Source organism: Epinephelus fuscoguttatus, linkage group LG4 (genome assembly GCF_011397635.1).
Source record: "Epinephelus fuscoguttatus linkage group LG4, E.fuscoguttatus.final_Chr_v1".
Taxonomy (NCBI): Eukaryota; Metazoa; Chordata; class Actinopteri; order Perciformes; family Serranidae; genus Epinephelus; species Epinephelus fuscoguttatus.
This window is the reverse complement of record NC_064755.1, coordinates 17,042,227-17,070,159: the sequence shown is the minus strand read 5'-3', so window position 1 is coordinate 17,070,159 and position 27,933 is coordinate 17,042,227. Positions and strand designations below refer to the sequence as shown.

General features: G+C 40.6%; 1 protein-coding gene across 4 annotated transcripts; it reads right to left on the bottom strand.

The window, feature by feature from the left end:
* Window positions 1–600: 600 nt before the first annotated feature.
* Window positions 601–27,932, bottom strand: ush1c (Usher syndrome 1C). Of its 4 annotated transcripts, XM_049575170.1 has the most exons (24): window positions 27,870–27,925; window positions 27,233–27,354; window positions 25,124–25,191; window positions 22,203–22,346; window positions 21,851–21,989; window positions 19,311–19,419; window positions 19,164–19,188; window positions 18,406–18,463; window positions 18,120–18,308; window positions 17,964–18,023; window positions 17,439–17,495; window positions 15,533–15,675; window positions 13,479–13,544; window positions 13,237–13,385; window positions 12,520–12,569; window positions 12,084–12,248; window positions 11,756–11,872; window positions 6,258–6,323; window positions 5,328–5,369; window positions 4,358–4,411; window positions 3,565–3,664; window positions 3,147–3,256; window positions 2,856–2,911; window positions 601–1,370 (listed from the first exon to the last, which is right to left on the bottom strand). In XM_049575170.1, the coding sequence occupies exons 2-24, from the start codon at window positions 27,266–27,268 to the stop codon at window positions 1,358–1,360; spliced, it is 2,016 nt and encodes a 671-aa protein (XP_049431127.1). In that variant the 5' UTR covers window positions 27,269–27,354; window positions 27,870–27,925; the 3' UTR covers window positions 601–1,357. The 4 variants fall into 4 exon arrangements, with proteins under 4 accessions (XP_049431127.1, XP_049431124.1, XP_049431126.1 ...); XM_049575169.1 differs by lacking the exons at window positions 6,258–6,323; window positions 11,756–11,872; window positions 12,084–12,248; window positions 12,520–12,569 and adding an exon at window positions 13,009–13,064 and having other exon boundaries at window positions 607–1,370; window positions 27,233–27,357; window positions 27,870–27,932; XM_049575168.1 differs by lacking the exons at window positions 6,258–6,323; window positions 11,756–11,872; window positions 12,084–12,248; window positions 12,520–12,569 and adding an exon at window positions 13,009–13,064 and having other exon boundaries at window positions 607–1,370; window positions 27,870–27,927.
* Window position 27,933: the final 1 nt, after the last annotated feature.

The following is a 27,933-nucleotide window of genomic DNA, read 5'->3' as shown; positions in this document are numbered from 1 at the left end:
CAGGTGGTATCCACATGAATGCCAGAACCAAAGGTTTCCCAGCCGAACAATGCATTGGAACAAAATAATCAAAGTTATCCACTTCACAAAAAAGGGAAATCTAAGGCACTCTTCTTTAAATTTATAGAAAACCTTAATTCAAAAAATGGCTATTTCATTTAGAAAAAGTTAAAACATGATGAAAGTGGGTTACAGCTCACGCGTTTCGGCACAAAAGCTTTCCTCAGGGTGTGAGGATTCACTTCACCTGTCAGTGGTTTTAAAGTTTTGGCTGATCGGTGTATATTTGGTATTTTGATATCTGCTTGCAAGGAAGCCCTCACAAGGTGCTGGTTGCATCCTGAACCCCCACAATAGGGGAGTGGACAGACATTGTATATGATATTTATGTTATGGAAAAGATTACTTTTTCTCTTTATCTTCAGAAAAATGTGTTCATTAAATTCTGGGCGAAGTGGGTGAAATATGTAATACTTTTACGACCTAATTTTGTGGAGGTATCGTACAAATGACCCTATAATGTTTAGTCAAGCAACACTCATTGACTGCTATTCTATTTATTTCAATCCCTCCTCAAGTCTCCCCGACATACAGTATGGTGCTTATATGTACAGTTAATCTCTCCCAAAATGTTCTACAGAGGTCATAAATTGTGAAAAAATTGAACAGCAGGAGAAATTACTTATCATAATGTATAATTCATATTTTGCTTTGTAAACTGCTATAGAAAAAAAACTTCTTCTCTCTCTTCTTCCTTAAAATACCACTTCGTGCTGACAGTGTTCGCTGTTTGCCCAATGAAAATCATTAACTAGACTTTATATTTGCCACCATAACACCAGCCTGGTAATGTAATGCTGGAAAAAAGCAAAGCACGAGGGTGTAGGAAATCTGTATGCACAACAAAAAGTCAATTCTGTGGGTGTGAGCAGTCCGTTATTGGGCTTTGACAAAAGGCAGATTAAAGAGATGCTGTGATTACAGCTTGCCTGTTTCACCTCACCCTTTATTGTTACACTGACAGATGAGACACACGTCTGAAGGGTACAATTAGCATGGTGAATCTAGTGGTGCGAAGCTAAATGAGTCTAACCATGTACAGTCTTGATAGAGGTGAAGAAGATTACTGAGGACAACCCAATATTGACTGGATCATCCTTTAACAAGACAAGACAATGAGGATGTGCACTGGCTGTATGGATGGCGTCAATATCTTGATACATGAGACAAGGCTGAATTGTCAAAGAGCCTTGAGTAAAAACAAAAGACCAGCTTCAGTGTGAATCTTGAAGGCATCATCAGCAATGAAAATCTTCTTTTTAATGAGTGTGGTTTTCTTGGCAGGCTGTTGATGAGACTAGAAGAACGTTCTGCAGGATAAGAGAGAAGAATTATTCAACAACATGTAAGATAAAAGACAGTTGCACTAAATAAAAGCTGTTCAACCTGCTTTATTGTATTCACTGGGCTGCTATGAAAGCTGTTTTGATATCGTGCTTGCTTCAAAACACAACAGACCAACACACATGCAGGTGAGTTAAGAAACACAAAATGATGTGAAATTTAACCCAAGGCTTCTTGTACTCCCCTTTTTTGACTGAGGAGTTGAAACTGCAAAACTTCTTTGGCATTTTAAGGGTCCGATGTGTAGGATTTAGGGGCATCTACTGGCAGAGGTGCTATACTGTTAATAACTATGTTTTCATTATCACCTGAAAACCTCTCTCACAGAGTCCACCATGTTGTTTCTGCAATAGCCCAGAGCTCTAGATAGGGCCATTTGCATTTTTACATCAGCCACCGAAGTTCTCCTACACGCTTGACACATGTGAGAAGTTCTGCAACCTCCCTGCCAGATGCCACTAAATCCTATACACTGGACCTTTAAACTTCATCAACCTTACAAATAACCCTGAGGAGCATATTAATCTTTTACTGTAGCAGAGGAGGAATCCTCTCTACAGTACCAGCTGGTGTCACTTAGTGTCTCTGTATGTAAGAACATGTAACAGTCCCGGGGAACAACATCCATCAGAACAACTGCTGAAGGCTGGCAGGAGTCTCAGGCTGCTTTTATGAGCGGCTGTGACTTCACGACACAGGACAATACCACAGAGGCCACACATGTACATATGTGCCTATATATGACTCACTGGGTGGGGATTTGGCAGATATATGATCGCATTCGTTGGAAATGTGTTCACGTGAATAGCATGGCTATATCGTTGTGGAGCACATGCTTCAGTGATAGAAAACATCGCCTCCAGGCTTCATATAGACACACTGCACATTGTTCACGCTGTATACATTCACTGTCACATTAGTGTTTCTTGGAAATAGCCCAGTTGTGATGGGAATACGTAAATCTGACAATTTGACAAAGATGAGGGGAAACAAATACCAAACGAGTCTGTTCGTTTCGTCTGACTGACAGGGAGACTGTCACATGTGCTCAAGAACAAAGACCGGGGCCCAAACAAAAACAAATGCCACACCAAACATCCCCTCTGAGACGTGCAGTGAAGAGGAGGAGGTTTGAAGACTAAGTTGATTACCAGGACGAGGGTGAGGTGGGAGGAGAGGGAGGGCTAGTGCTGAAGTAGGTAGCCGTGTCTGTACAGTGTTGCACTGCCTTCAAACACCTTTCTGTTCACAGTGGGACTGACTGATGCTGACTTAGGGCTGCGTACACGTGCACACACAGACACACAAGCCACACTGTCACATACTGAAACTACAGTGCCAGTTTCATTAGATAATGGCTTAAATGATCATAAAAATGCCTCAGATATGATGCAAAACAATGTATTATACATGTTTGTAATAGAAGATAAATAATTATCAGGAATGCTTACACTTCATCTTCATATTCTTTCGGAGGGGAAATAGCGATCACAACATCGATCCAGTCCTAAAGGTAAAAACAACATTTATTTTCATTCTGTGTTTGACTGAATCAATAGAAAATATTAAGTCTGACTGAATCTCCAAGTTAGAGTGTGACAACAACAAACACAAACAATGAATCAAGGCTGACAGAGTTGAAGTACAATCAATAAAACACCCTGCTGCTGTGGCTACTCAGGTAAACACCATCGTTCCTTTGAAAAATGAAATATAACATTGCATTTTCTTCTGAATCCTACCCCTCCACTATGCCAGGCCCGAGCCAGAGAGTTTTGTCCCTCAGTCAATGTGGCATCGATCAGGATCTTCCCATTCACGGCCATAAGTTCATCCCCGGGCACGATGCCACCTACAAACAGGCACATCACATTCGGTTCACTGCCCGAACATATTCATTCACAACGGTGACACACGCAGAGTAAGTGCTGAGCCAGCTGCAGAGATAAATATAGTCTCCATGAAGAGGCACTCAAACACTCGAATCTCGACGTCGCTTTGCGTCAACGAGTAAACGATAATCATGTTGTTCTTCACAGTGAAGTGCTGTAGTGGGGAAATACCTCCAAAAGGCTGCAAGAACGTCATTCAATGAAGTGTTTGTGGATTTAATTTTGAGCTGTCTTGAAGTTACTAGTTGAAAATAAAAAATGAACCGACCGTGCTTATCTGCAGCGCCACCTTCATACACAGAGGATATCACCAGCTTTCCCAACGGAGAGTCTGCACCTCCCTCCAGAGCGAGGTCAAGCTGTCCAGTCTGAAGAACAATGAACAAAAACACCATCAGTCATGTTTGAGAATACTGCACTTTAAATCTGCAGTTGGTAACTTTTACTAAAATAAAATGTTTTCACATATTTGCTAAAAGTGTCACTACATCCACAGTTGTACATGAGACGGATAATCTGTGCCTCCGAAACAGATCATGAGCCTCCTCAGAAACATAGTTTAGTGTACTGTTGAGCTGTAAAAAAAAAAAAAGAAAGTTTGTGACCTGGTTGCCATGTTGATCACAGTCGAGCACAAACCAAGCACCCCCACCAGCTGGAGGAAAGTTTCTCATTTTACAGCTAAATAGTACACTAAAATATGTTTCTGAAAACATCTGAGGTAAGAAATAGGCAATGCTGTGACAGAATCAGTTCTCGAGCAGTGATTGACATGATTGACAGCTGTGTTAGAGAGTCCTCTGCTCTGATTGGTTGTTTTACAAAGCCAAGGTAGATTCTAGCAAATGCCATTAGAAGCACTACAGGGAGGAAGGACATGATTTTTTTCACAGATTGTCTGCCTCATATACTACGGACTGGATGTAGTGAAAGTTTGCACAAATATGGCAAAAAGTTGTTTTCATAAAAGTTACCAACTTTAACTTTAAAAGTGGTAAGTGAGATTCATCCCATCCATAAAGTGAGTTATCTGAAGTGAAGGGAGGAGACGCAGTCTTTACCTTTTTGATTCTCAGCAGTCTCACGTCTCGGCCATCTATCTGGTCCGCGGAGAACTATCAACATATAAAAAGGAGTGAAGAGGGGAGAAGCACAAAACAACTCTGCAGTTGCAAAGGAAGAAGTAAATAAAAAGAGGTGCCAACATTAAGAATGGCTTTGTACTCTCTGAATATGTGTGTGGCAATGCTAAGCAAAAACCAAGAGACTTATAGACCCTTTGTGAGTTACTAACCATAAGCATAACCATAAAGAGAGGGCTGCTCTACAGAAGCTCAGCAAATTATTAATATCTCTTATTCACACAGAGGCCATTTGAATTAGCCTAATTTATTATACTTAGCTCACTAGCTAGCCACCGAAAGTTGCTTATGTGGCTTCTTTTGTTGTTGTTGTTGTTGTTGTGTGGATGTTTGGTTTTTCAATCCCTTTATTCACTAATTAGTGCATACACATGTTGGGGCTTAGAAGGAGCTTAGATGAGCAACATAGGACAGTGTGTGAGGAAAAGACACAAGAAGAATGAAACAGAGGGGAGTAAATAACTGCAGTTAATTGAGTTCTGAAGGATGGGTTTAGTTTAGTATTATAAATTCTTCATTCATGTATACGCACATTCCTCCTCCCGCATACAGTACACAAATGTTTCCCCAGTTACTTTCTTACATATACCGGTATGTTTGTACTTGGGTGGTGGCATTAGCTCACCAACAGCAGGACTGATTTGAGAACTGGTGAATATACTTTATTGAACAGTTCAAGTTGTTGTTTTTTGCAGTGCTGATTGTTATTTCATTGATATCTGGTGTGTGAGTAAATCCAACCATTGTGTACTTTTTAAGTTAATTGTTTTCTTGGCGATAGTTAGGGCCACAAGTAGGGGTATTGTGATCTGTATCAAAAGGTGTTGAGTATATCCAGACTATCAAGTGTCTGTTTCATTTTCTGCTGACAAGATGAGGCATACAATACCATGGAGTATGGATCAAAATCTTCCTCGTATTTCTGAAATCCCTGCAAGAGAATCAACAAGCAGTTTATTAAAATGATTCAACATGTACCAGACAGGACACAATGAACCAAAAGAATCTCAGTGACTGTCATTAAAAAGTGTGCTGGTCAGATTTCCTTTGACAACCAGTTCTACGTTAAAACATTTTGAATAAAAAGAAACCATGGAGACTGAAAGGGTGATGAATTCAAAAGGTACAGTGGCTTTTAAAGCCTCAAACCTTAATTTGGAACAGGGACACGCGCACTCACAGAGAACATTATTCCTAATCATTCCTTTGAAAGACGACAGCTATTTAATTTAAGGGGAAGGAAACAGAACAACGGACGTCACATTTATCCAGCGACGATGACTCAGAGATCCATTTTTCTCCCCCACAGAATAAACACACATTAATCAAACTCTTCATTTGCTGTTGTGGTGCAGAACTCTACATTGGACTTAAAGGACAAATTTTGTAACATATGTATTAGTTTTGGCTGGAGACAGCAGTTGAAATAAGCCCAAACAATCTAACTGATGTGATCTTTGGACTAACAGTGAATCTAATACAGGTACAAGATAAGCTTAACAACCACCTTTCTTTCTTATAGTAATACACATTGGACCAACCAATGTAGAGAGACAGTCCTTGACGTACAAACCACCTGATGCCAATAAAGATCAAAACCAATTACACCAGTAAGAATGTGACATGCATTCCCACACTCATGCAAAGCTACACAACTGGACCTAAAGGCTGTGATGCAGCCAAAACAGGACATAATGAAAACAAATGAAGAGCCAGTCAACCATGAGGTAACCTGACACAAACAGTACAGACAGAACAGTAGTAAAAGCACTCAGGAGAGAATAATAAATCAATAGAGGTGATGATAGGTATGGATTACTTGTCGTTTGTTGTTTGATTTAAAAGATGAGTTGAAAGGAACCATCCGTTTCAGCATTTCCGGAGGCTGAAACACAAGATCAGGTAGCAGCTTTTAGCAAACACATAAAAACAGGACAAACACAACCCTCACTTCTGTGCTGTAACTAATGTATATGAACTTGAAGTGATTTACTGCCTTCAGCCCTGATGGCTGTGGTTAGGTGCGGTCAGAAGTGTGCTCTGTTGCATGTGTAACCACACCCAACGGCGATGTCACAGTGTAGTGACACACCTTCTTGTACATTTCTACATCACTGCAGTGAGGTGAGAGGTTAAACCACTTGAGGGTGAGTGTGCAGTGTGATGTGCTGGGTTATGTGACCATTGACTACTCTTGGGGTAAGCAAAGAGAATTCTTTATAACAGTAAATAAAGAGTGTTTAATACTGCCAATATCATAAAAATGTGAAGTGTTTTGGTCCAATTCTCAATCATTATTGTGGTCAAAAATTGAGACTGGCAATTGTCTTCATTTTTATAACTGTCAAGAAATACCATTAAAAGACCAAAACCAACAATGCCGTATCGTATGTTGTACAGATTATAAAGCCCCTTGAGCCATATTGTGATTTGTGATATTGGACTATGTGGATAAAATAAGTGAATTAATTGAATTAAATGTAGTGCCTGTAAGACTTCCCTTCCCTGTCTCTGGCACTAGAAGCCCATTGGTTACTGTCCAAGATGTTATTTTATAAAAAAACAGGTCACTAATAATAGAATAATTTACATTTTTTAAACTAAAGAAATCCTAAAACAAGCTGGCCACTGTCGTTTTCAGCAAATGCATCGCAAACAGGAAAACAAGCACATTCATTGGGCACTATTTCCCTTCATGAGTTAATACAGTGGTTCCCAACTGGTGGAATGCAGTTCAAAAGTGGGTCGCGGGTCCATGTGGACTGACCACAAGTGACTCGCAAATGTGTCAGGTTTGTAAAAAACACACTTTATTTTTAAGTACAGTTCATTCCGACATAGAGCTTTTATTTTGAAGTGCCATTTCCTGCTGTAGAGTGAGTGACTTATGGACAGCTACTTAACAGAGACAGCAAACTAGCTCGACAATATGGCCGAACGCAAAAGCCACCCAATGGCTACTGCCCAATGTACTAAACTGTGTGGACCTTGAACTAATGACTAAGGAGAAATCTGGACCCCAGGGCTGCATCACTTGGGAATCACTGACTTAATACACACTTGAAGTAAGTATTAACAGAAACAGGATTATGTATGTGAGATTGACTTGGAGGAACATGTCCGCCAATGCAACAGTGTGCTGACTGATGTATTTAATAGATTTGGAACAATGGAGGTCCAATGGGGGACAAGCAGTAGGCGATCTGAGGGGGGGCAGGGAGTGACAACATCCCACTTTTTCGCAAAATGACCTAAATGTGTCCCATTTATTAACCTGCCATCTCTATCTCCTGGGTCTGGACCCAGACGCTGTCCTATCCAGAAAATCTGCACATCCCGATAAGCACTGCGACTCAAGTGAGTGAGATACACACATGGACACAGGAGAGACGAGAGACGACAGTTGGAGAAATAAGTGAGTCAAAGAAAAGGAATTTCACATGGCATGTTCTGAAGAGAGAAAAGTATACAGAGAGAACAGAGTACATGTATTTAATCTTGAGTGCAGTTCAAAAACAGTATGTCTCTCATCATATGTTTCAAGGCCAAAGCAATTATTATACGTGGTGATGTGAAGCTCCACTACAACTCAGCGCAGAGCATCTTTTGATGCTCACTCGAATCTAAATTGAGGAGCACAGAAAATAAAATTCAGTATTTTATAAAACAGCTACGTCATGGGATCCGATGCAAATACTACACATATGGCTCACCACAGCTGCACAAAACGTTCAGCAGCAGTTCTCTTGATGTCAGTATTTACAAATCAACTTATAAAATACAACACATAAAACTGTCTTTAATCAAAATCGATAGTATTGTTGAGGGCTGCAGCACTGTAGACTATTCTGTCAACTGGGGTACAACATGTCTTGGGAAAATGAATGATTTATGGTGTCACCTCCTTCAGCTCCAACAGTCAAGGTGCTACTAGGTGAGCGATTTCACCTCCAGCTCCAGAGGTGCTGCCGAACTAATGAAATGTGTGACTGTGCTCTCAGCTCTGAGTGTGTGACTCTATTACTGTGAGGCTTCGATTTACTGGAAATGGTTACTACAAAGTAAATGCAGTTTTAAAAATAAAGAATCTGCCCAGTTTCATTAGAGCTTGTTGAGAGGAAGGAGAACTGGCTCCATGTGTGACATAATAATCACAGATTGGCTCTCTGTGAAACAGCTGGAGAGTCTGGAGGACTCACCGGGAATGGAACAAAAAGGCAAAGATGAATCCCTCACCCAGATGATGGCACGCTGTGACAGATGTCTGAAATGCTTTATGACCCTATTACGCTGAATCGGGGACGATTTACGAAGGGAGGAGATGACTGCAGTGTGGTGCGTTTCATACCAGGCCATCAGAACGGAGCGCAGGTCTGAGTGGATCTGGTCGGTGGGTCTGGGACTGCGGCAGCATGACAGGTTTAGACATGACAGGGGCCATCTGACGCCTCTGGTTGGGGGGACTAGGGGCTAGTTGCTATTATGTAAATTAAACAAATCATTTTAAAACAAAAGCATTTCTTTTTAGTCGGATATGAATTTATGAAGCTCCTAATTTTCACGAAAAATGGAGTGGGTGTTTAATTTCTATGGAGAGACACTTACCAAGGGGGTGCTTGAAGTAGAAATTCGACTGGCATGGGAGGTATTTCTCATTACCTGAGCCGCAGTAAAATAAAATCAATCTTCCAGCCCCAAGGCACACACAGAGCACTGTAGGAATATCAATGCAACACACACCCAGGCTCACTCCCATTCCCACAGATATCACAGCATGGCTGAGGATTCTGAAGCATTCAATGCATAATCCATTGGATGAAATGCAAATGATGAAATGCAAACCAACAAGAGCACACATGCATATTTTTTTTTAAATCTGCTACTCTCATGAGCAATACCAAACTGCTTCCATCACCACCACACACCATGCAACACTTCAGTAAAACAATCCACACAGCTACAAGCAAACATCAATAACACCTTAGTCCATCTCTGAGTGGCTTTGCCTCAGCTGGAGTAAATTGTAAATCAATGACTAGACAATTCAATCATGCTAATACGATGTATCGCTCTCTCTTCATGCATAAAACATCCCAATACATAAAACAGAACATGCATGTAAGCCTGAGAGTCTTGCAGCCTTGAAAATGCATCAACTCTCTGAGTGTTCTACATATTTCTTGAACTGCTGATGCAGCTTTTACTCATAGATGGAAAACAAAATCCTTTCCATCAGTTGAACAATGCAAGTCAGTAACACAAAGAGGAAAAGCCAATCTGTCACATTAACGATCTCAGATGAGAATCTCTAACCTTTGGACTGGAGGGATACGACATTTCACTGGTGTTGGAGGAGTAAATTCCTCCTCTTGGGAGATAGCCACCTGCCTCCCACTCACTCCTGCGCTCTGGAGGACTGGGAGGGTGCTGGAGGTGATGGTGATGATGCTGGCGGTACCCGCTGAGGGTTCCTACTCTTTCTTCCGAGTGTTGTGGGGGTGGCGGCGGAGGGGGAGGCGGAGGAGGTGGCGGAGGAGGAGGTGGCGGCGGAGGAGGCCGTGGAACAGGCTGAGGGGAAGATGGGGGCCATGACGACTGAGATGGAGGAGGATAGTGGGAGGAAGGTGGGGGCTGGGGAGGCTGAGGATGAGGCTGAGGATGAGGCCTGCGCCCCTTGTTGGTCAAGGTAGACGGGGCAGAGGGAGGTTTTCTGGCGCTGGGTGGAGACGGAGGCCGCCACTGTGGGGATGCTCTAGAGGTGGGGGGGGAGTAGTTGGGTATTGTGGGGTTCAGCTTAGGGGAGGGTGGAGGTAGAGGCAAGGGAGGGGGAGGCTGGCTAGTGGTGGGCTGGGTGGGGGCCAGTTTCTTCAGAGGGCCCCTCAGGCTCTGATCCACCTCATCCAGGTTAATGTCGTCCAGATCAGTGGTGGCTAGGTGGAGGCCGCCAGGGAAACGCTTCACCTTGGGCTCCGAGGCAGGAGAGCGTGGCGGGGAGAGCTTAAAGTCACAACGACATGAGACCTATTAATCAACTTCAGCAATTATAAGGAGGCAAACGTGCATCCATAAACTCTCTCCTGCAGACTACTGTTGCATTCCATGTTTTCTTTTATTGTACACAGGAATCTTGTTTTAGCATATTGTCACGTTCATGTAGAATTAAAAAATAGGAATGAGATAACAGAGTGTGGGTATTATTCTTAATATGTAATTATGATCTTTTTTCTCATTTTGTGGTATTTTAAACTCGAAAAGTGACATGTTTTACTACTCTGATTTCTCTCTCGTACTTTCCTACTGATTCAAAGTGCTGAAAGATCATTTATTTATTTATTAAGGAATAAGCAGGTGAAAATAAAATTTCCAACTACACACTCTTTTGCCTCATCTCATGCATCACGTAAATCATGTAACTAAATATTTGAAATTAAATAAGTGACAAAATGGCACGCATAGGAGGGAAACTCCACCATTCTAACAGATGGGAACACATCACACCTGCACCTGCCCTTCAGCAACTTCACTGGCTCCCAGTTAAACACTGTTCTTAAGTACTTCTCCTTGTTCATAAATCCCTTCATGGCTTGGCAGTTCACCAGCTTTCCAATCTCCTCAGTGCATACACACCTACTCACTTGCTCCATTCGTCTTTCGCCCATTTACTCTCCACTCCTCCCTCCAGGCTACGCACTATGGATGACAGAGCTTTTGGTGTGGCTGGCCCTAATCTGTGAAATGCTCTCCCTCAGGGTCTGTGCCAGTGCTTCATTCAAGTGGCAACTAAAAACTCATCTTTTCAGACTAGCCTTTCTTAGTGCTTCATAATGTGCTTTTGTGAATGTATTCTTTTATCTGTGTATGTATGTCATTATTGCTGTTATTGCTCCTGTTATTATCATTATTGTTTGCTGTTATCTGGTTTTGTAAAGTGTCCTTGGGTGATTTGAAAGGCACTTATTAATAAAATGTACCATAAAAGCTTTCTGATCTGACCTTCTCCAGGTCATTATACTCAGTCACCAACTTAACATGGTGGAAAAAGGGGCCTCAGTGCTGTTATCATTAATGCTATGTAATTGTATTAGAGCTCTATATCTATCTCCTTGCAACAGTAAAAGAAATTAGCTTATGACATGGTAAAACATGGAGCCCCTAAAGGTGATATAGGTAAAGTTCATTTTCTTGTGAAGTTATGTTGTTCGCACAAAAAATCATTATATAACCATAACCATTATATAACATTTTATGCTAAAACAAAACATTGTTAAAGAGCTCTAAGTGCAGAGAGATTCTGACAGTAGAGGTCTCTCTCTGTACCTCTGGGGATTCATTCTCCACACAGGATATCTGCTCCAACCGAGTCTGACAAAGACGCTCCACCCAGTGTTGCACTTTCTCAGACTCCTCGAGGTCTTCTCTCTCCGTCTCTGAGACCTGGCATGATGCAAAACCGGGCAGCATCAGACAATAAGAATGAGCCACATACACGCATGTTTTCACGCTCAGCTTTAAACTTTGCATCACAAGATAAACAACAAGGCTGCATTTGGTTAAAACCACAACTACGTTGCCATAAATTACATCATATATGTCAAATGGTTGAAGTCCACTCCACATGCTTTGGTAAGCCCTTCTTTTTTCGTACCTCCTGAACCAGCCGATTGATCTTTAGCTGCTTCTCTCGCTCATACATCTCTTCCTTCTCTTTGGCGAGTTTCAGCTCAAACTCCATCTCCTTCTTGCTCTTTCTCTGCTCCTGCAGTGTGTCCGTGTTGGACACTTTCTTCTTTTTCTTCTTCTTTTCTCCTTTCTGAAGTGTCATCAGTTAGTCAAAATAAAAACGCAGGGGACAGACAGATCTGCCACTCCAAACCACACAGCAAGACATGCATAAATAGCTGGTGACACCACACTGTGTGTGATGGATAAAAGCCCAGCAAACAACAACAGTTTTATAAATATTTCCAAAGACAAAAGCTCTGGCTTTGAATATGTAACAGCCACTTTGGGCTGATGACATAAGTGCCGGTTATCTTTGCTTTGAAGCCAACACCACACTGAACTCAGGCAGCTGACAGTACCTTGCGGATTGACGGCAGTTTCCCCTCATATCGGTAAAACCAGCCAAATGCTAAGGATGGAGATGAACACAGGTCACGCTCACAAGTTTGTTAAATCAGATCCAAGGTTACAACACAGTGTCAGCGAACTCCAAGCAGTGCATCTATTTTAAAACAACCATTACACTACAGAACCACAACACAGCAGTCAAAGAGAAAAATGAGAAACAGATTAAGCCTGCTCCATTCAGGCTCTCAGAATTACAAATACCAAAGATGCCAACTGCATTTCAGTGATGCAATAAAACCCCCACAGCTTTCAACAGCTGGATTGTGGTTGTATTCCATTAATTTTCAGCAGCATCTAGAAAAAAGCAGCTAAGCCATGATACTGAAAACACAGTCTCCAATGGCTGCATTTTGGTTGTCAAAGGAAATTTAGCACTTGTCTGTGTGTACGCTGTTTTGCACGAACAGCTGTGACAATGGCAGCTGAGGCTCCAGACTCACTTGTCTGTCGTGCTCTTCCTCCTCGTCTTCCTCTGTAAAGGAGTTGGCTTCATCAGCTTAGAGGAGAGGCCATAAAAAGCAGCACGGCACACAGAAGTGACAGAAAGAGACAGAGAGAGCGTGCAGAGGAGAGGAAGAGGGGAAATAAGGTGAAACCCAGGCAAGAGTTTACTTCTAAAACTCAGGATTCATGCATTTCAGGACAAAGACTCTTTCAGGTGTCCTTACGAGAACTCTTGGCCTTGTGGGGTTTTGTCTCAGGTGGGGCGGGTGATGGGCTCTTTGGAGTGCGGGGGCTCTTAGGGCTCTTGGGCCTGTCTTTGGCTCCCCAGTCCTCCTCCCACTCTCTGTTGTGCTTCCTCTCCATCGTCTCAATTCTACAGAGAGCGACAACACATATAAGAGATGTGATATTTTATACATGCCAAAAGTACATTGTATTTCGAGGACATTAAAAAAAAATTATACACCTCTCCATCTCTTTTTTATAGCGCTCCTCTTCCTCTGCAGCCTTCTGAGAGATCTCCATCTTCCTCCTGTTAAACACATGATAAATATACAAAATAAAACTCTGTTCGCACAACATGCTACAGCACAAGGCCATAAATACAGAATATATGACTTTAATTCTAGTGCTGGTGAGAGTGTCAGCCCTGCAAAATGTGATATGCAGCCCCATTATTCATTCCCAGATATCACAGGCATCAAAGCACCGAGAAATCTGAGTGTGTCCTGAATTTACAAACGCATGGGAGGAATGTGATATATTAAAGTGAACATAAATCTATATAGTGATGTAACAACAGAGCAATATATGGTCCTCGGTTAAACGGAAAATCAATGTAGGTCCTGTTTACTTTCTTTGCACCTGATTTATGTAGATACACGATTGTAAAATACATGGCTATGGAGGACCACAAGTGTCAAACAGTAATAAAGCATTTTATTAATTAATGATTAATTGTACAATAAAAATAGGTAAAACTCTGATGAAGATGGTCTAAAATAATAAAAGAAAATATTTTTGCATCGAGTCTTAGAGTGTGCGCCTGACATCTTTTTTTTCAAATTTATATATTTTCGTCAATGGTCAGCACCTCTCCAACCCTGGTGTGCGCTCCTCCTCTCTCTTCAACGATTACTATGTTAACAAATGTATGTATTAATCTATTAATAACTCAACTAAAGAAAAGTAACTAATTACTTTGATATTTTAATGGAAAATAAAAAGAGGAATGTACATTTTTTTTAAAAAAGAATTTACAAATAAAATATCAATCCATTAACAAATATTTCAAATTCAAAAAGATCTACAAAAACAACAAATAAAAGTCAATTAGTACATCATTTAAAAATACATTAATAAATAAATAAATAATGGAATTAAAAATGCTAATACAAAAAGAGAAATAAATAACTCAGTTATAAACTGAATTAAGAATACAAATTCCAGTCAAGTACTTATATAGATAAATACATTTTTTGTGACCAACTTTATTATGCTTTTTTATTGTACAGTTAGTAATTCATTAATGAAATGCTTTAATAGTATTTTATTATTTCATTGACTCTTGTGGTCCTCCATATATGCCTGGTTGATAGGGATTTTATTTTCAATCACACATGTAGAGTATTCAGTTTGTGTTGTGGTGAAAGGAAGTAATGCAATAGCCTGAATGCATCTGAGGTATTTGAATTTGGGGTGACAGGAAAGGTCTGATATACAAAGGAAAGAATCAGGCTATTGTAAATCAATAATTTGGCTACAAATGGTGGGGGGTGCCTTTTAAAATGCACAGAGGGATTTCTGGAAAATGTCAAAGTAATGTCAGTCAGCACCTTTACTATTGAGTGATTCCCCAGGATAGTAAGACAAACTAAGCCTTCCAGCTGACAGTGGTTAAAAAGGTACTGGGCACTATTTGTGTTGAGCTGTATCAAAATGTCAGCCAGTTTCTGAAAATAATCACCTGCTTCTGGTCAGTAAAGCATTTTTATAGGGCCACTTTTTAGTTAGTAATTTACTGGGCAGCTGGAATTAACACTAGTGAACTTGTAGAGCTTCTTTGCAGATGCAGAGCATGTACTCTGTGTATGTCTCACTCGGTTTAAAACTGAAATTCTGTTTTCAATATCATATTAATGTGACTTCATATTGGGTTAAACCCTGTATGAATACATCAAGTGATTTGCTAAATTTAAAGTGAAATTAAAAGTGAAATGTATTTGTCATTGACATAGACATGGTTTATCTTTGTATTGTATACTATACTATAAAGTATGATGTTGGTTGTGTACTTTCAGTGCTTGTCTGGTGTCGTTATGTTTTGTCCTCATGTCCTGTTTTATGTTTCTTTTACTATGCCTGCCCAAGGAACTGCCCCTCAGGGATAAATAAGGTTTTTGTTAATTGAAGTGAATTGAAACATCAGTCTTGTCTACAGGTATAAAAACTGTCAGTTTTCTGCCATACAACAAACATAGGGTACATTTCAAGAACAGGAGAGTTATGTGAGTGACTCACTGCTTCTCCTTCTCCTGCTGCTCTTTAATGATTTTGTTGGTCTCTAGTGCCACCCTCTTCTGGTGCATCAGCTCCTGCCTCTCCAGCTCCCTGCGGGCCTCCACTGCCAGACGCTCCTCATCTGTCATGAACAGCTCGCTGCCCTGAGAGGGTGACAACAGCCAGACATGGCAATCAGGGAAAGACATTGTGTACAACAGGGGTCCTCAAACTTTTTGGCCCTGGAGACCGGCAGGCAAACTCAAAACTGTCTCCCCGACCAAAGAGACAGAGGGGAGATATCTGTTTTTGTCACTTGACATCTTTGAAGCCTCACTCACAACCTAAGAATCATTGCTCTATGGTGCATGAGCAATTTCTATAATTAGCATATAATCATTATACATAAGCAGGCACAAAAACGTACAGAATACATACTAGAAATCCTGTATTGTATACAGTCCCAAATATCTACTATTGCAGGGTTCCCTAAATAAACGCATTAGACAGGCACCAAGAAAAACAGTAAATAAGAGGGGACAGCTTGTCTCAGTCACACAGACACTGTGACTGAGTCCCGAGGCAAACAACCTGTCGAGGGACTTGACTGATGATAAATGTCGCTCATGCAGACAGCAGAGCGGAGGCACAGGCTAGGTAATGTGATGTATCCAGAACAAAATGGCACAATAGTGTGACATTACCTGTGTTGCCGAGATAAATCAATTTTAAAGGTGTCATCAGATATCACCTGCATTCCAGGTTTTCCCTTATCAACATATTATTCTAGGATCCCAATCACAATACAGACAACAGTTCTAACCAGTTTATATACAGCAACACACATATACACACTTTATCTAGGATTATTATTTTTAAAGGGCTGTGTGTGCAGATGTAATCATATGTATCTTAAAGGGTATCTTGGGTATTTTTTACCCTGGGCATTTTTTCCCCGTTTTCATGTCAAGGTGACTAATGGGATCAACACTATCTGAAACTGGTCCAGTAATAAGCAAGAGGGCTGCAGGCTGTGGAGAAACAGGCTCAAATGTAACCACTCAGGGCATTTGTACGTTGCCAATATACAGTCACTGAAAAGGCTTGTTTTTGCCACTGACAGGCTACGATTGTTATTTCAAGTGTCTGACGATGGAAAGGATCCAGAGGTCGACCTTTTTGTTCAAGAGTAAGATCCTTCCTGTTTAACCAGAAGCAGCCCTGAAATCACTATTGCCAAACCCACCACATGCCATGTTACATTTTTTGACACCTTACTGGTGAATTAAGGTTTTTTCCACACAAACCAGAGTTGGAGATTGCTGAAACAGTGCAAAGATGAACCAAGATGGTTTGTGTGAGTTTTATTTTGTCTCTGTCAACTTTGAATGAAGTGTGTTTTATGGTTTTAAAGTTACAGTTTATTTAAATGGAATCTGGTGGCATTGTTAACGGCAATTTCAGGGCTTTTTGTAGTGAAACAAAATGGATCTTACTCTTTCACAAAAAAAGGTTTTTCACAGTAGGGGTCCTCTCCACAACATTGTCAGACACTTAGAATAATAATCTGAACATGTCAGTGGCAAAAGCTTTTAGTGGATGTAAACTGGTGGTGAACAAATGCCCCATGTGGTTACTTCACAGCCTGTTTGGCTGCTGCCACCTGCAGTGTTTTCACTCAATACTGGACCAATTTCAGATTTGTTGTCTCCATTAGTCACACAAAAACATGGGGAAATAGGCTCTAGGTTGAAAATTATCAAAGTTAGCCTATGAAGTGGCATTATGTGTTCTAACTTTGAGTGAATTCAGCCATGAGTTAGATGAGAAAAATCAGAAAAAGAGTTGCAAAAGAGATCGTATTATTAAATGCCTCATAAATCAGTATTATTTTTTATTAAACGTAATGCCGTTATAGTGTACTTACAGCTCCTGTGAGAACAGTAATAGTCAGACTCCTGCTGCTCTTCAGGACTCTCACCGCCTGGGCACATAATAACAGAAAACTTCAATTTTTAGGACATATTTATTGAATAAAATTAAGGGTCTCTTAGAGAGACAGTTCTCTGTGGCCTGTGAGGAGTATGTGCTATCAAGGTGTGAGATTATCACCAACTCCTGGTAAATACTGCAGGCTTTGTTTACACCTTCAGCCACTTTAGCAAATAACTAATAGTCCATGAAGGGTTTTTTTCCGTTGCCAAACCATTTTGGCTGGATAAACATTAATTTGGCTGTGGTTCGGCAGCTCAGGAAGCTGAGCATGGAACAAACACTGCCGCCAACGCAAGCATAATTTAAACAGATGCCTTCATGGTGCTGTGGGTGCTCTGGATGAAAAGGACAAAATGTACAAAATTGTGAATTAATGTTAAAAAAAAAAAAAAAAAGACTTTAGACTCCAGCTGTCATTACTGTGAGTGGACAAATAATTAAGTTAAGCAAAATTCACCTCTTTGTGGTCCGCATTGGTGAAATCCACCCCGTTCACCTCCACAATCTGGTCTCCAACCTACATTTGAGGAGAAGACAATGATGCAGTTAACGGCAGGCAGGTATATGAGTCTCACAGTTTCACAGAAGTGTTTCGATCATTTTGAGCATTCACCTCAAGTCCAACTTCTGCAGAGAGGGAGCCTGGTTTGACGTTACTGATGTAGATACCAGGCTTCTGGGTTGGACCACTGGAGATGCTGATGCCCATACCCTTGGTGCCCACCAGGCTGAGGAAAACCTTCTTCTCCTTGATTTCTTTGCCTCCAATGGACGCCAGGCCTGCAACACTGCTTTTTTTCTCCTGGAGCAGTAAAGAAAGACAACAGGCTGTCAGCTGATGCGATACAACTTTTAAAACTGAAACATGACAGGCAGCAAAAACTAAATTTGTCTCCTACCCCTGACTCAGACACAAACTGGTCGACAAACTGCCACTTGAGGGGTTCGTCTGATGAGCTGGAGTGATAGAAAAAAAGCAAATGAGAACATAGAGATCTCTGATGTCATCTCAGCACATTAAATCCTCATTTTACCATTCAATCAGCAAGTAGAAATTATGGTCCTGTTTATACCTGGTAATAACCTGGTCTTGGGTGATCTGATCACAAGTGAACAGCGCTAAATACAAGTGTTAAGGACCACCAAGACACCAATCACTCAAACCACTTGCCAAGGTGATCTGGGACAAATCTGACCAGGTATCTTTTGTGGTGTAAACGCTAATGCATATTGATGCGTCCCCAACAATGGCTACCTCATCAGTGCAGGAAGTAGTGATTGTTTTGGCGACTGCACACTATCACTCTGTAACGTGCCCATTTTACGACAAGCTGGAAGAATGTTGCGTAACTGTCCAACATTTTGCCCTTTGGAAAGAGACGCATTGTGATTCTGTTAACATTGATATCTCCAACTGTCCCATCACAACTGTTAATGTGACTTGCAAGCATGCTACTGAGTGTGTGCGCGGGGCCCTTCTTGCATAAGTAGCATAGGCAATTATTGAAATCTGAACACAAGTGGTCAGCTGGAGACGCACAATAGACACAGACGCGAACAGCGATGTGTCTCGGCTGTCCGTCTGTGTTTGGATCACCGAGACGTACATAAATGTCAGGTATGTACAGGCTGTTTATTACCATATCAATTATTTTACCTTTTCACTGGGATCATCCCCACATCTGCACAGATAGAATGAAACAAATAAAATCAAATGAATGTTGGCACAGATGTTAAACAATATTCATTTTGATGCATATGAATGATTTTACTGTTGTTGGAGATGAGTTTGTGTTTGACGTACGCCTGACTTTGAGTGATACAATCTTCTTTGTCTTGATGAGACTGATGACCTCCTCGTGGATGCAGGAGGAGATGGAGTATCCATTGATGCGCACAATCTCATCTCCAACCTATAAATCAACACAGGATAGGATATTATGGATGACACCTTCACTTTCAATATATCAAACCAAATCAGAGATGGAGTTATTGCTACAACAACAATTTAAATCCCTGTCTGAGTATACCAGCCACAATATGATTTATTGATCTGAGTCTATTTAGTGACATTTTGATGCTTTAGTCATTTACATAATTGAGTTTAGCTTTCACATCTGCATGTTAATGTCTACACAGTCATGTACAATATATACAGATGTATCCAACGTGCATATACACATGTACATAGTCGTTTATTATCTGTTCTGTCTGTTGTTTCAGAATCAGTTTAAAGCCTTATCAGGGAAGGGGACTGCATATTAGCCTCAGCTAGACATCCTATATACAGCCCATCTGCTGCTATCTTTATGCCACAATATTTATCTGTATGACTGCTGCTAAATAAAAACAAATACATAATGACTAATAAAATATATCTTAAGTTAACCTGCACAACCATCCATTTTGAAGGTAATTAAGCATACAACAATATTCATTTGAATGTAGAATTCTTTCTATAGAAGTAATTATTTATAAGTAATAGCAGGGTTTCCCACACATTCATGTATTCAAGGCAGCCCGCTGCCATCAAAACATCTTCTGCCATGTTTTGATATTAAATTTTTGGAACTGGGCTGTTCATTAGGAGTGCTGTTGGAATATATATTAACAGTTCAGTTATTTATTGCAACATACAGTCTGTTTGGAGCGCAGAGCATACTCAGGACCGAGGCAGAGCAGCAGAACACCAGGCGCAGTTAAGTTGAAACTTAACCTTACAAGTTTGCTTTCACTCACCAACAGCTGCTCCTCTCATCCATCAATCTGATTTGTTCTCACCAGATCAACTAATCAAATATCCACCTTGCAATTTAAACTTCACAAACTGCTGCTGAGGAAAAAAGGACTGCACTCTAATCACGTGGGAAGCACTGAATTATTGTGTTTTGTTTTGACTGTGTCTCTCTGGGTTTTATCCAGATGTTAGACAGGAGATGACCCTCACCTGGGATAGTTACAAAGTGTAATGGATGTCTGTCATAATAAACTATGTATTAAAGCATCCATCTAACAAGGTAAGTTTTTTTCTTTAATGACAACAGTTATTTCTTTTATTTAATGTCCATCTGGGTGACACTGATTTATTAGTGACTGATATGCAAGCGCTCTGACAGTTTAAAAACATGGTCCTTTGCCCCACCTAGTGGATTCTGGTATTATGACTGACATGCAGTGTGATGTACCGCTGCAGGACACATGAAAATCATTACGCTTTGACTGATTCCAAAGACACAACTATAGGTAACCTGTTTAATCTTCACACTAAAGAATATATTAAGGGGCATGTTATGTACAAAAAAATGCACTAATTAAGTACAATTTTCTAACATACTGTATGTATGCACATACATGTAACTATATGAAACTAGTGTTAACATACTAGATGGTATTCTTAAACTAGTACTACGAGCCCTAAAGTCCCAAAAGGTGATATTTTTTTTATCTTGCGCAAACAGGTTAATTATCTTGTGCACACAACATATTAAATATAAATTCATGAGCATCTTTAATGAATTCAGATGCAGCTAATCAACTTCATTTTCTAAGGCAGCCTAAAGTGAGTCCTATGTTTTCCAGCTCAATATCCTCTTAACATGATACATTAAGGAGACCTTTTAAAGGGTTTTGTATTCTCAGCATTTTTCCCGAGGGTCAAGTGTTCAACGTATGTTTCCCTTTGTCACTGTGTTGGAAGCACCCATCTACAGCTTATAGTCTACTGATGTTACACTCCTTGAAACCTACGCCCTGAAATTTGTGGGTAAGACAGTTTTCTGGACTTCAGACTTTGTATTCTCCACAGTGGCTCAACAGATTTTTAACATTCAACCTGCATTTGAAACATCTTTTGCAAAGCTAACCCTTACCAATGTTAGTTTATATCAAGAGACATGGGACACTGGGAACATAGGGATGACCCCCTTAAGACCCATAAGGTGATATTTTTTTTATCCTTACCTGTGCACGCAGCTTATCATCTTGTGTGAACGGGTTAATGTGTGTCTGTGTGTGTGTGTCTCTGTCTGTCTGTCTGTCTGTCTGTTTGTGGACAGACTTTGTCAACATCCCCTGGCACACACGGTATCGCGGCGGACGTGATTTCAATACAAGATGGTCTTGTGTGCACAACATTAACGACATACCACCTTTCAGGACCTTAGGGGCTCAGACCCACTGCTACTGTCATGACAAAATAACAATTCTACCCACAGATAGCTTTTTATATGGTACTTACTATGGTACTAAAATCTGCATTTAGTGTTTCAGGAGAATAACAAGGTATGTGATATCATCAAAGGAATTGAAAAAAACACCACAGTTAACACACACAATGCTACATACCTGAAGGCCAACATTCCCAGCCTGACCATCTTTGACAATCTGTGATATATAGAGACCACAGCCAAACTCCAGCCCACCTCTGACACTCAGACCCAGTCCATCACGATGTGTCCGATCCAAACGCACCTCTTTCAGCTTCCTGCACAAACAGGTAAGAGAGAAAGATATAAAAGCGGGTCAGGTAAAATTTAGAGAAGGAGAAAAGGGATGGTTTCAGTATGGAAACAAGGGGAAGAGCATGGGGATGCTCAGGGATATTATGTTACAGTTACATCACCTTTGTGGGGAATTTTAATTGTGTAGGCACATATGGGACAGAGACCACATATACATGAGCCTTTGCTGTACTCACCGTGATCTCTTGGGCGTGAGCAGGTCGTACTCCACCTGGTGTTTGAGTGGGATGAGAGGTCGGATGGCATCAAATAAGGGCAGGCGCTTTGGTTCATTGATGACCAGCTTAAGGTCTCCAACCAGCACTGTCAAATCCATCGACCTGCAAGAGGAGAGGGGCATGACTATGATTTTTATACACCATTTCATATACAATGACTTCTACCTTCAGGGAAAATGTAAGGTCCCCAGGTCAAGACCAAGTGAATTTCTACAACATGAGCAACTGTGTTACTCCTTTCAAGAAGAGGGGTTGTAGTAGAAATACAGTACGTACTGAAGTTGCAATAAAACCAGAACAAGGAAATGAAAATGTTTTGGTATCTGCGAACACGATGCACATTTCCACGTAACATCAGCTACATTAAAACACAGTGGAGAATTAACTTAACAGACAAAAACAATATATAATCAAATCAAATACAACACCACTGGAAATGGCACCTTACCATAGACTCAGCAAAATTCATTGCTTGTTTTATTCATATGTTAAATACTATCTGGTAATTATTTTCTGTGAATGAATTATATATTGAAGGGATTACTGTAGCCCAAGGATTCCTCCACCCAAGAGCACCGCACTGTAGAGTTTAAAGTTCCCAGAGGTGCTGTTTCAGGGATTTTTTTTTACCCTGATAAGAATATAATTATGGAGGATTTTATCATGTATGGCAAGGCGTTATAATAATGAATGGTCAGATTTAGAGATAATAAATGTGATACTGACTCTAATCTAAAGTACAAGTAATAATAATGGCCTTGAGGGGAACTTTTTAGCTACAAGATTATATAAGTCCTCCATTAAAAGGTTTAGCATTGCACTCCAGTAACACTGTCAGTTATGATGGACAGTATCAAAAGTGATGCAGCAGAAAAAGGATCCTTAAATGGCTGAATTTCAAGGATGCTACGTTATCAAATCCCACCTGAGGGCTGTTAAAATGTCAAGGATCCTTCAAATTCTACTGAGTCCTTCATTCAGAGAATTTTCAACCATGCACGTGTGTATCCTCAGCAAGGACCCACAATATGTGCTGGAAGTGAAGGCAGGGCCTCTTCAATGAAACCTGCACCAGCGGAGCTCGGCAGGATTTAGATAAATATGTCATTTATTTGGAGTAATATCTCCAAGAGTTTTTATCATACAAGCATAAAAAACACTGACAGAAACCTCATAATTTACACTTCTGAATGGGTCTACTGCCAAATAATGAGTTTTTTTTAAAGACATAAAAGTTTCTAAATTAATCATTTACAGCAGTGATGGGGCGCTAAGTGCCACCACAGTTTCATTTAGCCTACCTATTTGTTTTTTTAAGTATCATCCAGAAATATATTCTCCCCAAAAATCACGACTCTGAAAATACTGCTTAAATTTGTTAAAATTGTACAACAACATTAGAGAGTGCCAAAGTTATCACAGTGACCTGAAACCCCCTCAGTCCGCTGAGAGTTAACGGCGCACACCTGGGGACACACATTAGCCTGTTCCAATGTGTGTTCACCAAATGCTATGAACAACTCTTGCCTTGCCTCTGTAGGATCTGTCCTTGGATGTACTCGTCCTACCAAGGACGGATCCTTGACTTTGAGAAACACCAATTGTCTTCTTATGCCAAACTTTCCTCTTCCTTGTCAAAACCTGGCACTTACATTACCCACAATGCAACTTGACCGCCGACAGATTGGACAGGTATGTTAGGCTAATAGCGGCTAATGTAGCATCAAGCTGCTAGCCTCAAGCGGAGATGAGATACGGAGAGAGCTACAGACGTCAGCTCACTTCTTTGTTTTTCCACGCCCCCAGATTATTTTCTTCCTCATACTTGTAGTCTTCAGACCCAACCAATGCTGACTCAAGTGACATCACTAGAGACAATTTATCAGACTTCACACTGCTCCCTTTGGAGACACAAAAGGCTTAATACAACTTTTTTCACATATGCAGCAGTAGTGCTCCCAGAGACCTGGAGTTCCCCTTTAATCTTCCATTTTGCTTTTAAACAACAATAAAATTATATAACTGTAATATCTATACTGATGGAAAAAAACAATCCAATCATCTGTCTTCCTCCAATTCAAAGGGAGACAAAAGGGCAACTAGAACAGCAATTAAAGCTGCAAAGTAAGCTACTGTGTAAAATCTGTCCACCTGGCCTCCTCTTTAAATTATTAATAAGCGCCATTTCAGCCCTGTTTGGAGGATGCACATAAAAAGGGCTTTTGTGGATAACTGGCCAGGCTTGTCGGAGTACAGTGGAAACTGATCAGAGGCTTAACCGGTAGAGCCACAGAGCTCTGGCTCTGTACAAAGATTAATTGAAACCTAGACCTGTAGTCCCCCCAGTGCACCCCCTCCCCAGCCCTCTGAGACCAGGTTGTTATCAGAAACCCTGGAGGAGTTTAAACCGGAGGTCTGTATGCATCAGAAATGAGTGCAACCATATTAAAAGAAAATTACACATGAACGTATTAAAGGTTGGTGAGAGGTTAAAAGAAGTTAAAAGGGCAATTGGACATAATATCAACTGTAGCCATATTGAACAAGAAGGAATTACAGCAACAATTACAGCAAACAACATTTGTACCATTTTATCCTAGATTATACCATCTTTTTTATATTTGCTCTTCACAAATAACACTTTTATCAGTTCTGGTTTAAAGTGGTGATCATTTAAGGACACAATCTATTCAATAACCATCAATATTTTATTCACATGGGAATATAGGGGAGGTGAAAATACAGAAGTGTGTGTGACAAAACAAAAAAGACAAATGCAACTTTCTTGCGGACACACACTGTAAACAAAAAAGACAAATGCAACTTTCTTGCGGACACACACTGTAAACACACACTGCGCAGTGACAGATGGTACTCACTGGTGATACATGCGGAGGACATCATACAGGTAATCCTTCTCTGCTTCATTTTCAATCAGCAACTCCACCTGCAAGAAAGGACAAACATCTAGTGCCATCTTTCTTCTCACTGCTGAATCAGAGGAAACGTCAGCCCACTGACACACACTGTACCGCTCTCCTGTGGTCCTGTCAACACCACAGCGGGATGAGCCATCAGTGTCTATCTGTATGCGTGTGTGTAAGAGTCATACAAACCTGATGGCGGCTCAGCTGCAGCAGAATGGTTTTGAGGAAACGCTTCGGCCAATCACTGATGTAACACATCTCGCTTTCTGTCTGACTAAATGTGTCCTACACTACAAGCTGCATGCTTCAATCCCAATCTAAATTGCTTTTTCACCTGAGTGGCAGGCTTTGGGGACGGTGAGGCTCCTTGGACTGAAGCAGGTGTAATGGACAGCCCTTCCCTAAAGATCAAACCACTGGGAGGGAATAATGGCTGTACAGCTGAGGAGAGGCTGCAGTAGGAAGGTCAGCAGTGTCGGCTTACATCTCAGACACAAACAGAGGTGAAGATTAACACCCAACATTCACACACACGCCTCATCTTAGGCAGTACGTACTCACTGATAAGTCTTACAGAGAGCAAAACTCATGTACACATGCACATTTAGACACTTCCGTATCATTTTAGATAGGGTTTACAGTAATGGTAGATTCACTATTGTAATCATAAATGTTGGACTGCACTACGTGGATCCGGCTGTGAGGTCGCTGTGAGGGTGTGTGACATGATTTTTATGACCATTATAAATTTCTCTTGCACCAGGCAGTGAGACACAGTCAGCCACACCTGCAGTTTGAACTGCATGCAGACTTTAGCACCATTAACCATTAAGGTATGAGATCACTGGTCAGGTACTCATACTAAATGTGCACTGCAACTTTCAACATAGATGGCAGTACATACAATGAACACCCAAAGAACAAAACACCTTCGAATTTGCCATTCTAACTCAACGAAACAGACAATAATGCAATTCTTCTGCAAAAGCATAGTGATGCAAACTATCAGCCGAAACAGAGACACAGTGACGATGACAATGTCCCGAATAGAAACAAAGCCTGATTGTGCTGTGTTGGCCCCTCAGCCTCTAATTAAACTCATAAATTGTCCCATCTCTTCCGCTCAGCTGCTTGTCTCTGTCACGGTCGACTTTATCTAATGCTAAGATGCCCTTTGTGAGGAGGCTTTAATATGCGACACTGCCTGCCTGCCTGCCCTGCAGAACAGATGGCTGTGTGATGATCCCTACATGGTCTGGGTCTGAAAACACCCTGAACATATCATGTTCCCTTCCTCTGTTATTTTCTGCTCATAGTTACCTTTTCAGGCTGTTGTATGTGCCAACACCAACACATATTATAATTTGTGCTTAATTTATGTAGCCACATATTGTGGATTCAAATTATATCCTGGACCTCTGTATGATGTTTACCTGAGCCAAAACAATCATGGGACAGATACAGAAAGGATACCCACTAATGTAGCAGTTTAAAATAGACTTACTTTGAACTTTAAAGGAAAATAGATCCACTGTAGCCAACATTATGCTCTGAAGTAACTACAGATATGCCTGTAAATAACATCTAACAGGACAGTTGTGGGAACTGTAAGAACAAAACCCTGTGAAATTGATTGAATCATAGACAATCCAAGAAACATGTTATTTCAGTTGAATGAAAGCCCATTAATCTATTAACAATTCTAATAGTTTTGTCGTTATTCTTCCTATGGGTTTATTAGGTAGTGATACACTAGTGAGTCATTATATTTTACCCTGAAATTACTGGCAAACAATTTCCGATTGAATTCATTCCAATTAATTAAAAAGAACACTATAATTTGCTTGTAGAAAAGTAGCCCTTTAAAAACATGTTTTGGATGATTGTAAGTGTAGTTTCTTTATCGTGAGGCTGTCGGTCAGGCCTGTGTCTGCGTAACATCCCACTGACAGACACCTGAGCCAGTGAGGCGACAACCAGGTAACTTAAAGAAAAGCTTAATAAGGACCGTTTAAATAACATTAAGATCAATGTCTGAATAGGACGATGTTTGTATCTTACCTTGTGCCTAAACTCCCGAGCTACTTTCCGCTCCATCGCTGACAGACAGTAGCAAATAGACCGCCGTGTGTTCCCAGTGTCGGTGAAGTTTGGCAGGACTGGACCGGGGTCAGCAAATCAAGCTACTGGCAATAAAATAACAACTTCCGGTTGGATTTTTATGACCAGGTAATCATTAATGTGGATAAAATAGCTGACGTAATGAATACAGCCAAGGTAAACTTTTAAAAGGGCATAGTTTATCGTACTCTCAAATAACTATGTTATTTTTGTATCATTTTTGTTCTCCAAACATTCCTAACTCGGGCTTTTATTTTGAAAGGATATACGTCTTCCCTTCCGCTTTTCAGCGAACTTGTAACTGTCGACACACAGAACCGTTGATAGACATATTCCTATTTAAAGGCTGTGTCTCGACATATGCTTTGTTGCCCGTCCTTAAGATAATTAACGCTAGTTATTTAGACCATTAGTTTAACTAGAAAATGTCTGTATTACATAAACACATTTTAAACCGATAAAAATCGCTGCACCAACTTGAAAGAACGTTTTACTCAGAAAAAAAACCCTTTAATGGCCTCCCTAACATCATTATCATGGTTGACTCTTACTTTAATCGCAAAAAACTTCAACTTACCCTGACTGCCTCATGAGTGACATTACAAGTTATGTGGTTATTTTCTTATTGTTTCATCAATTCA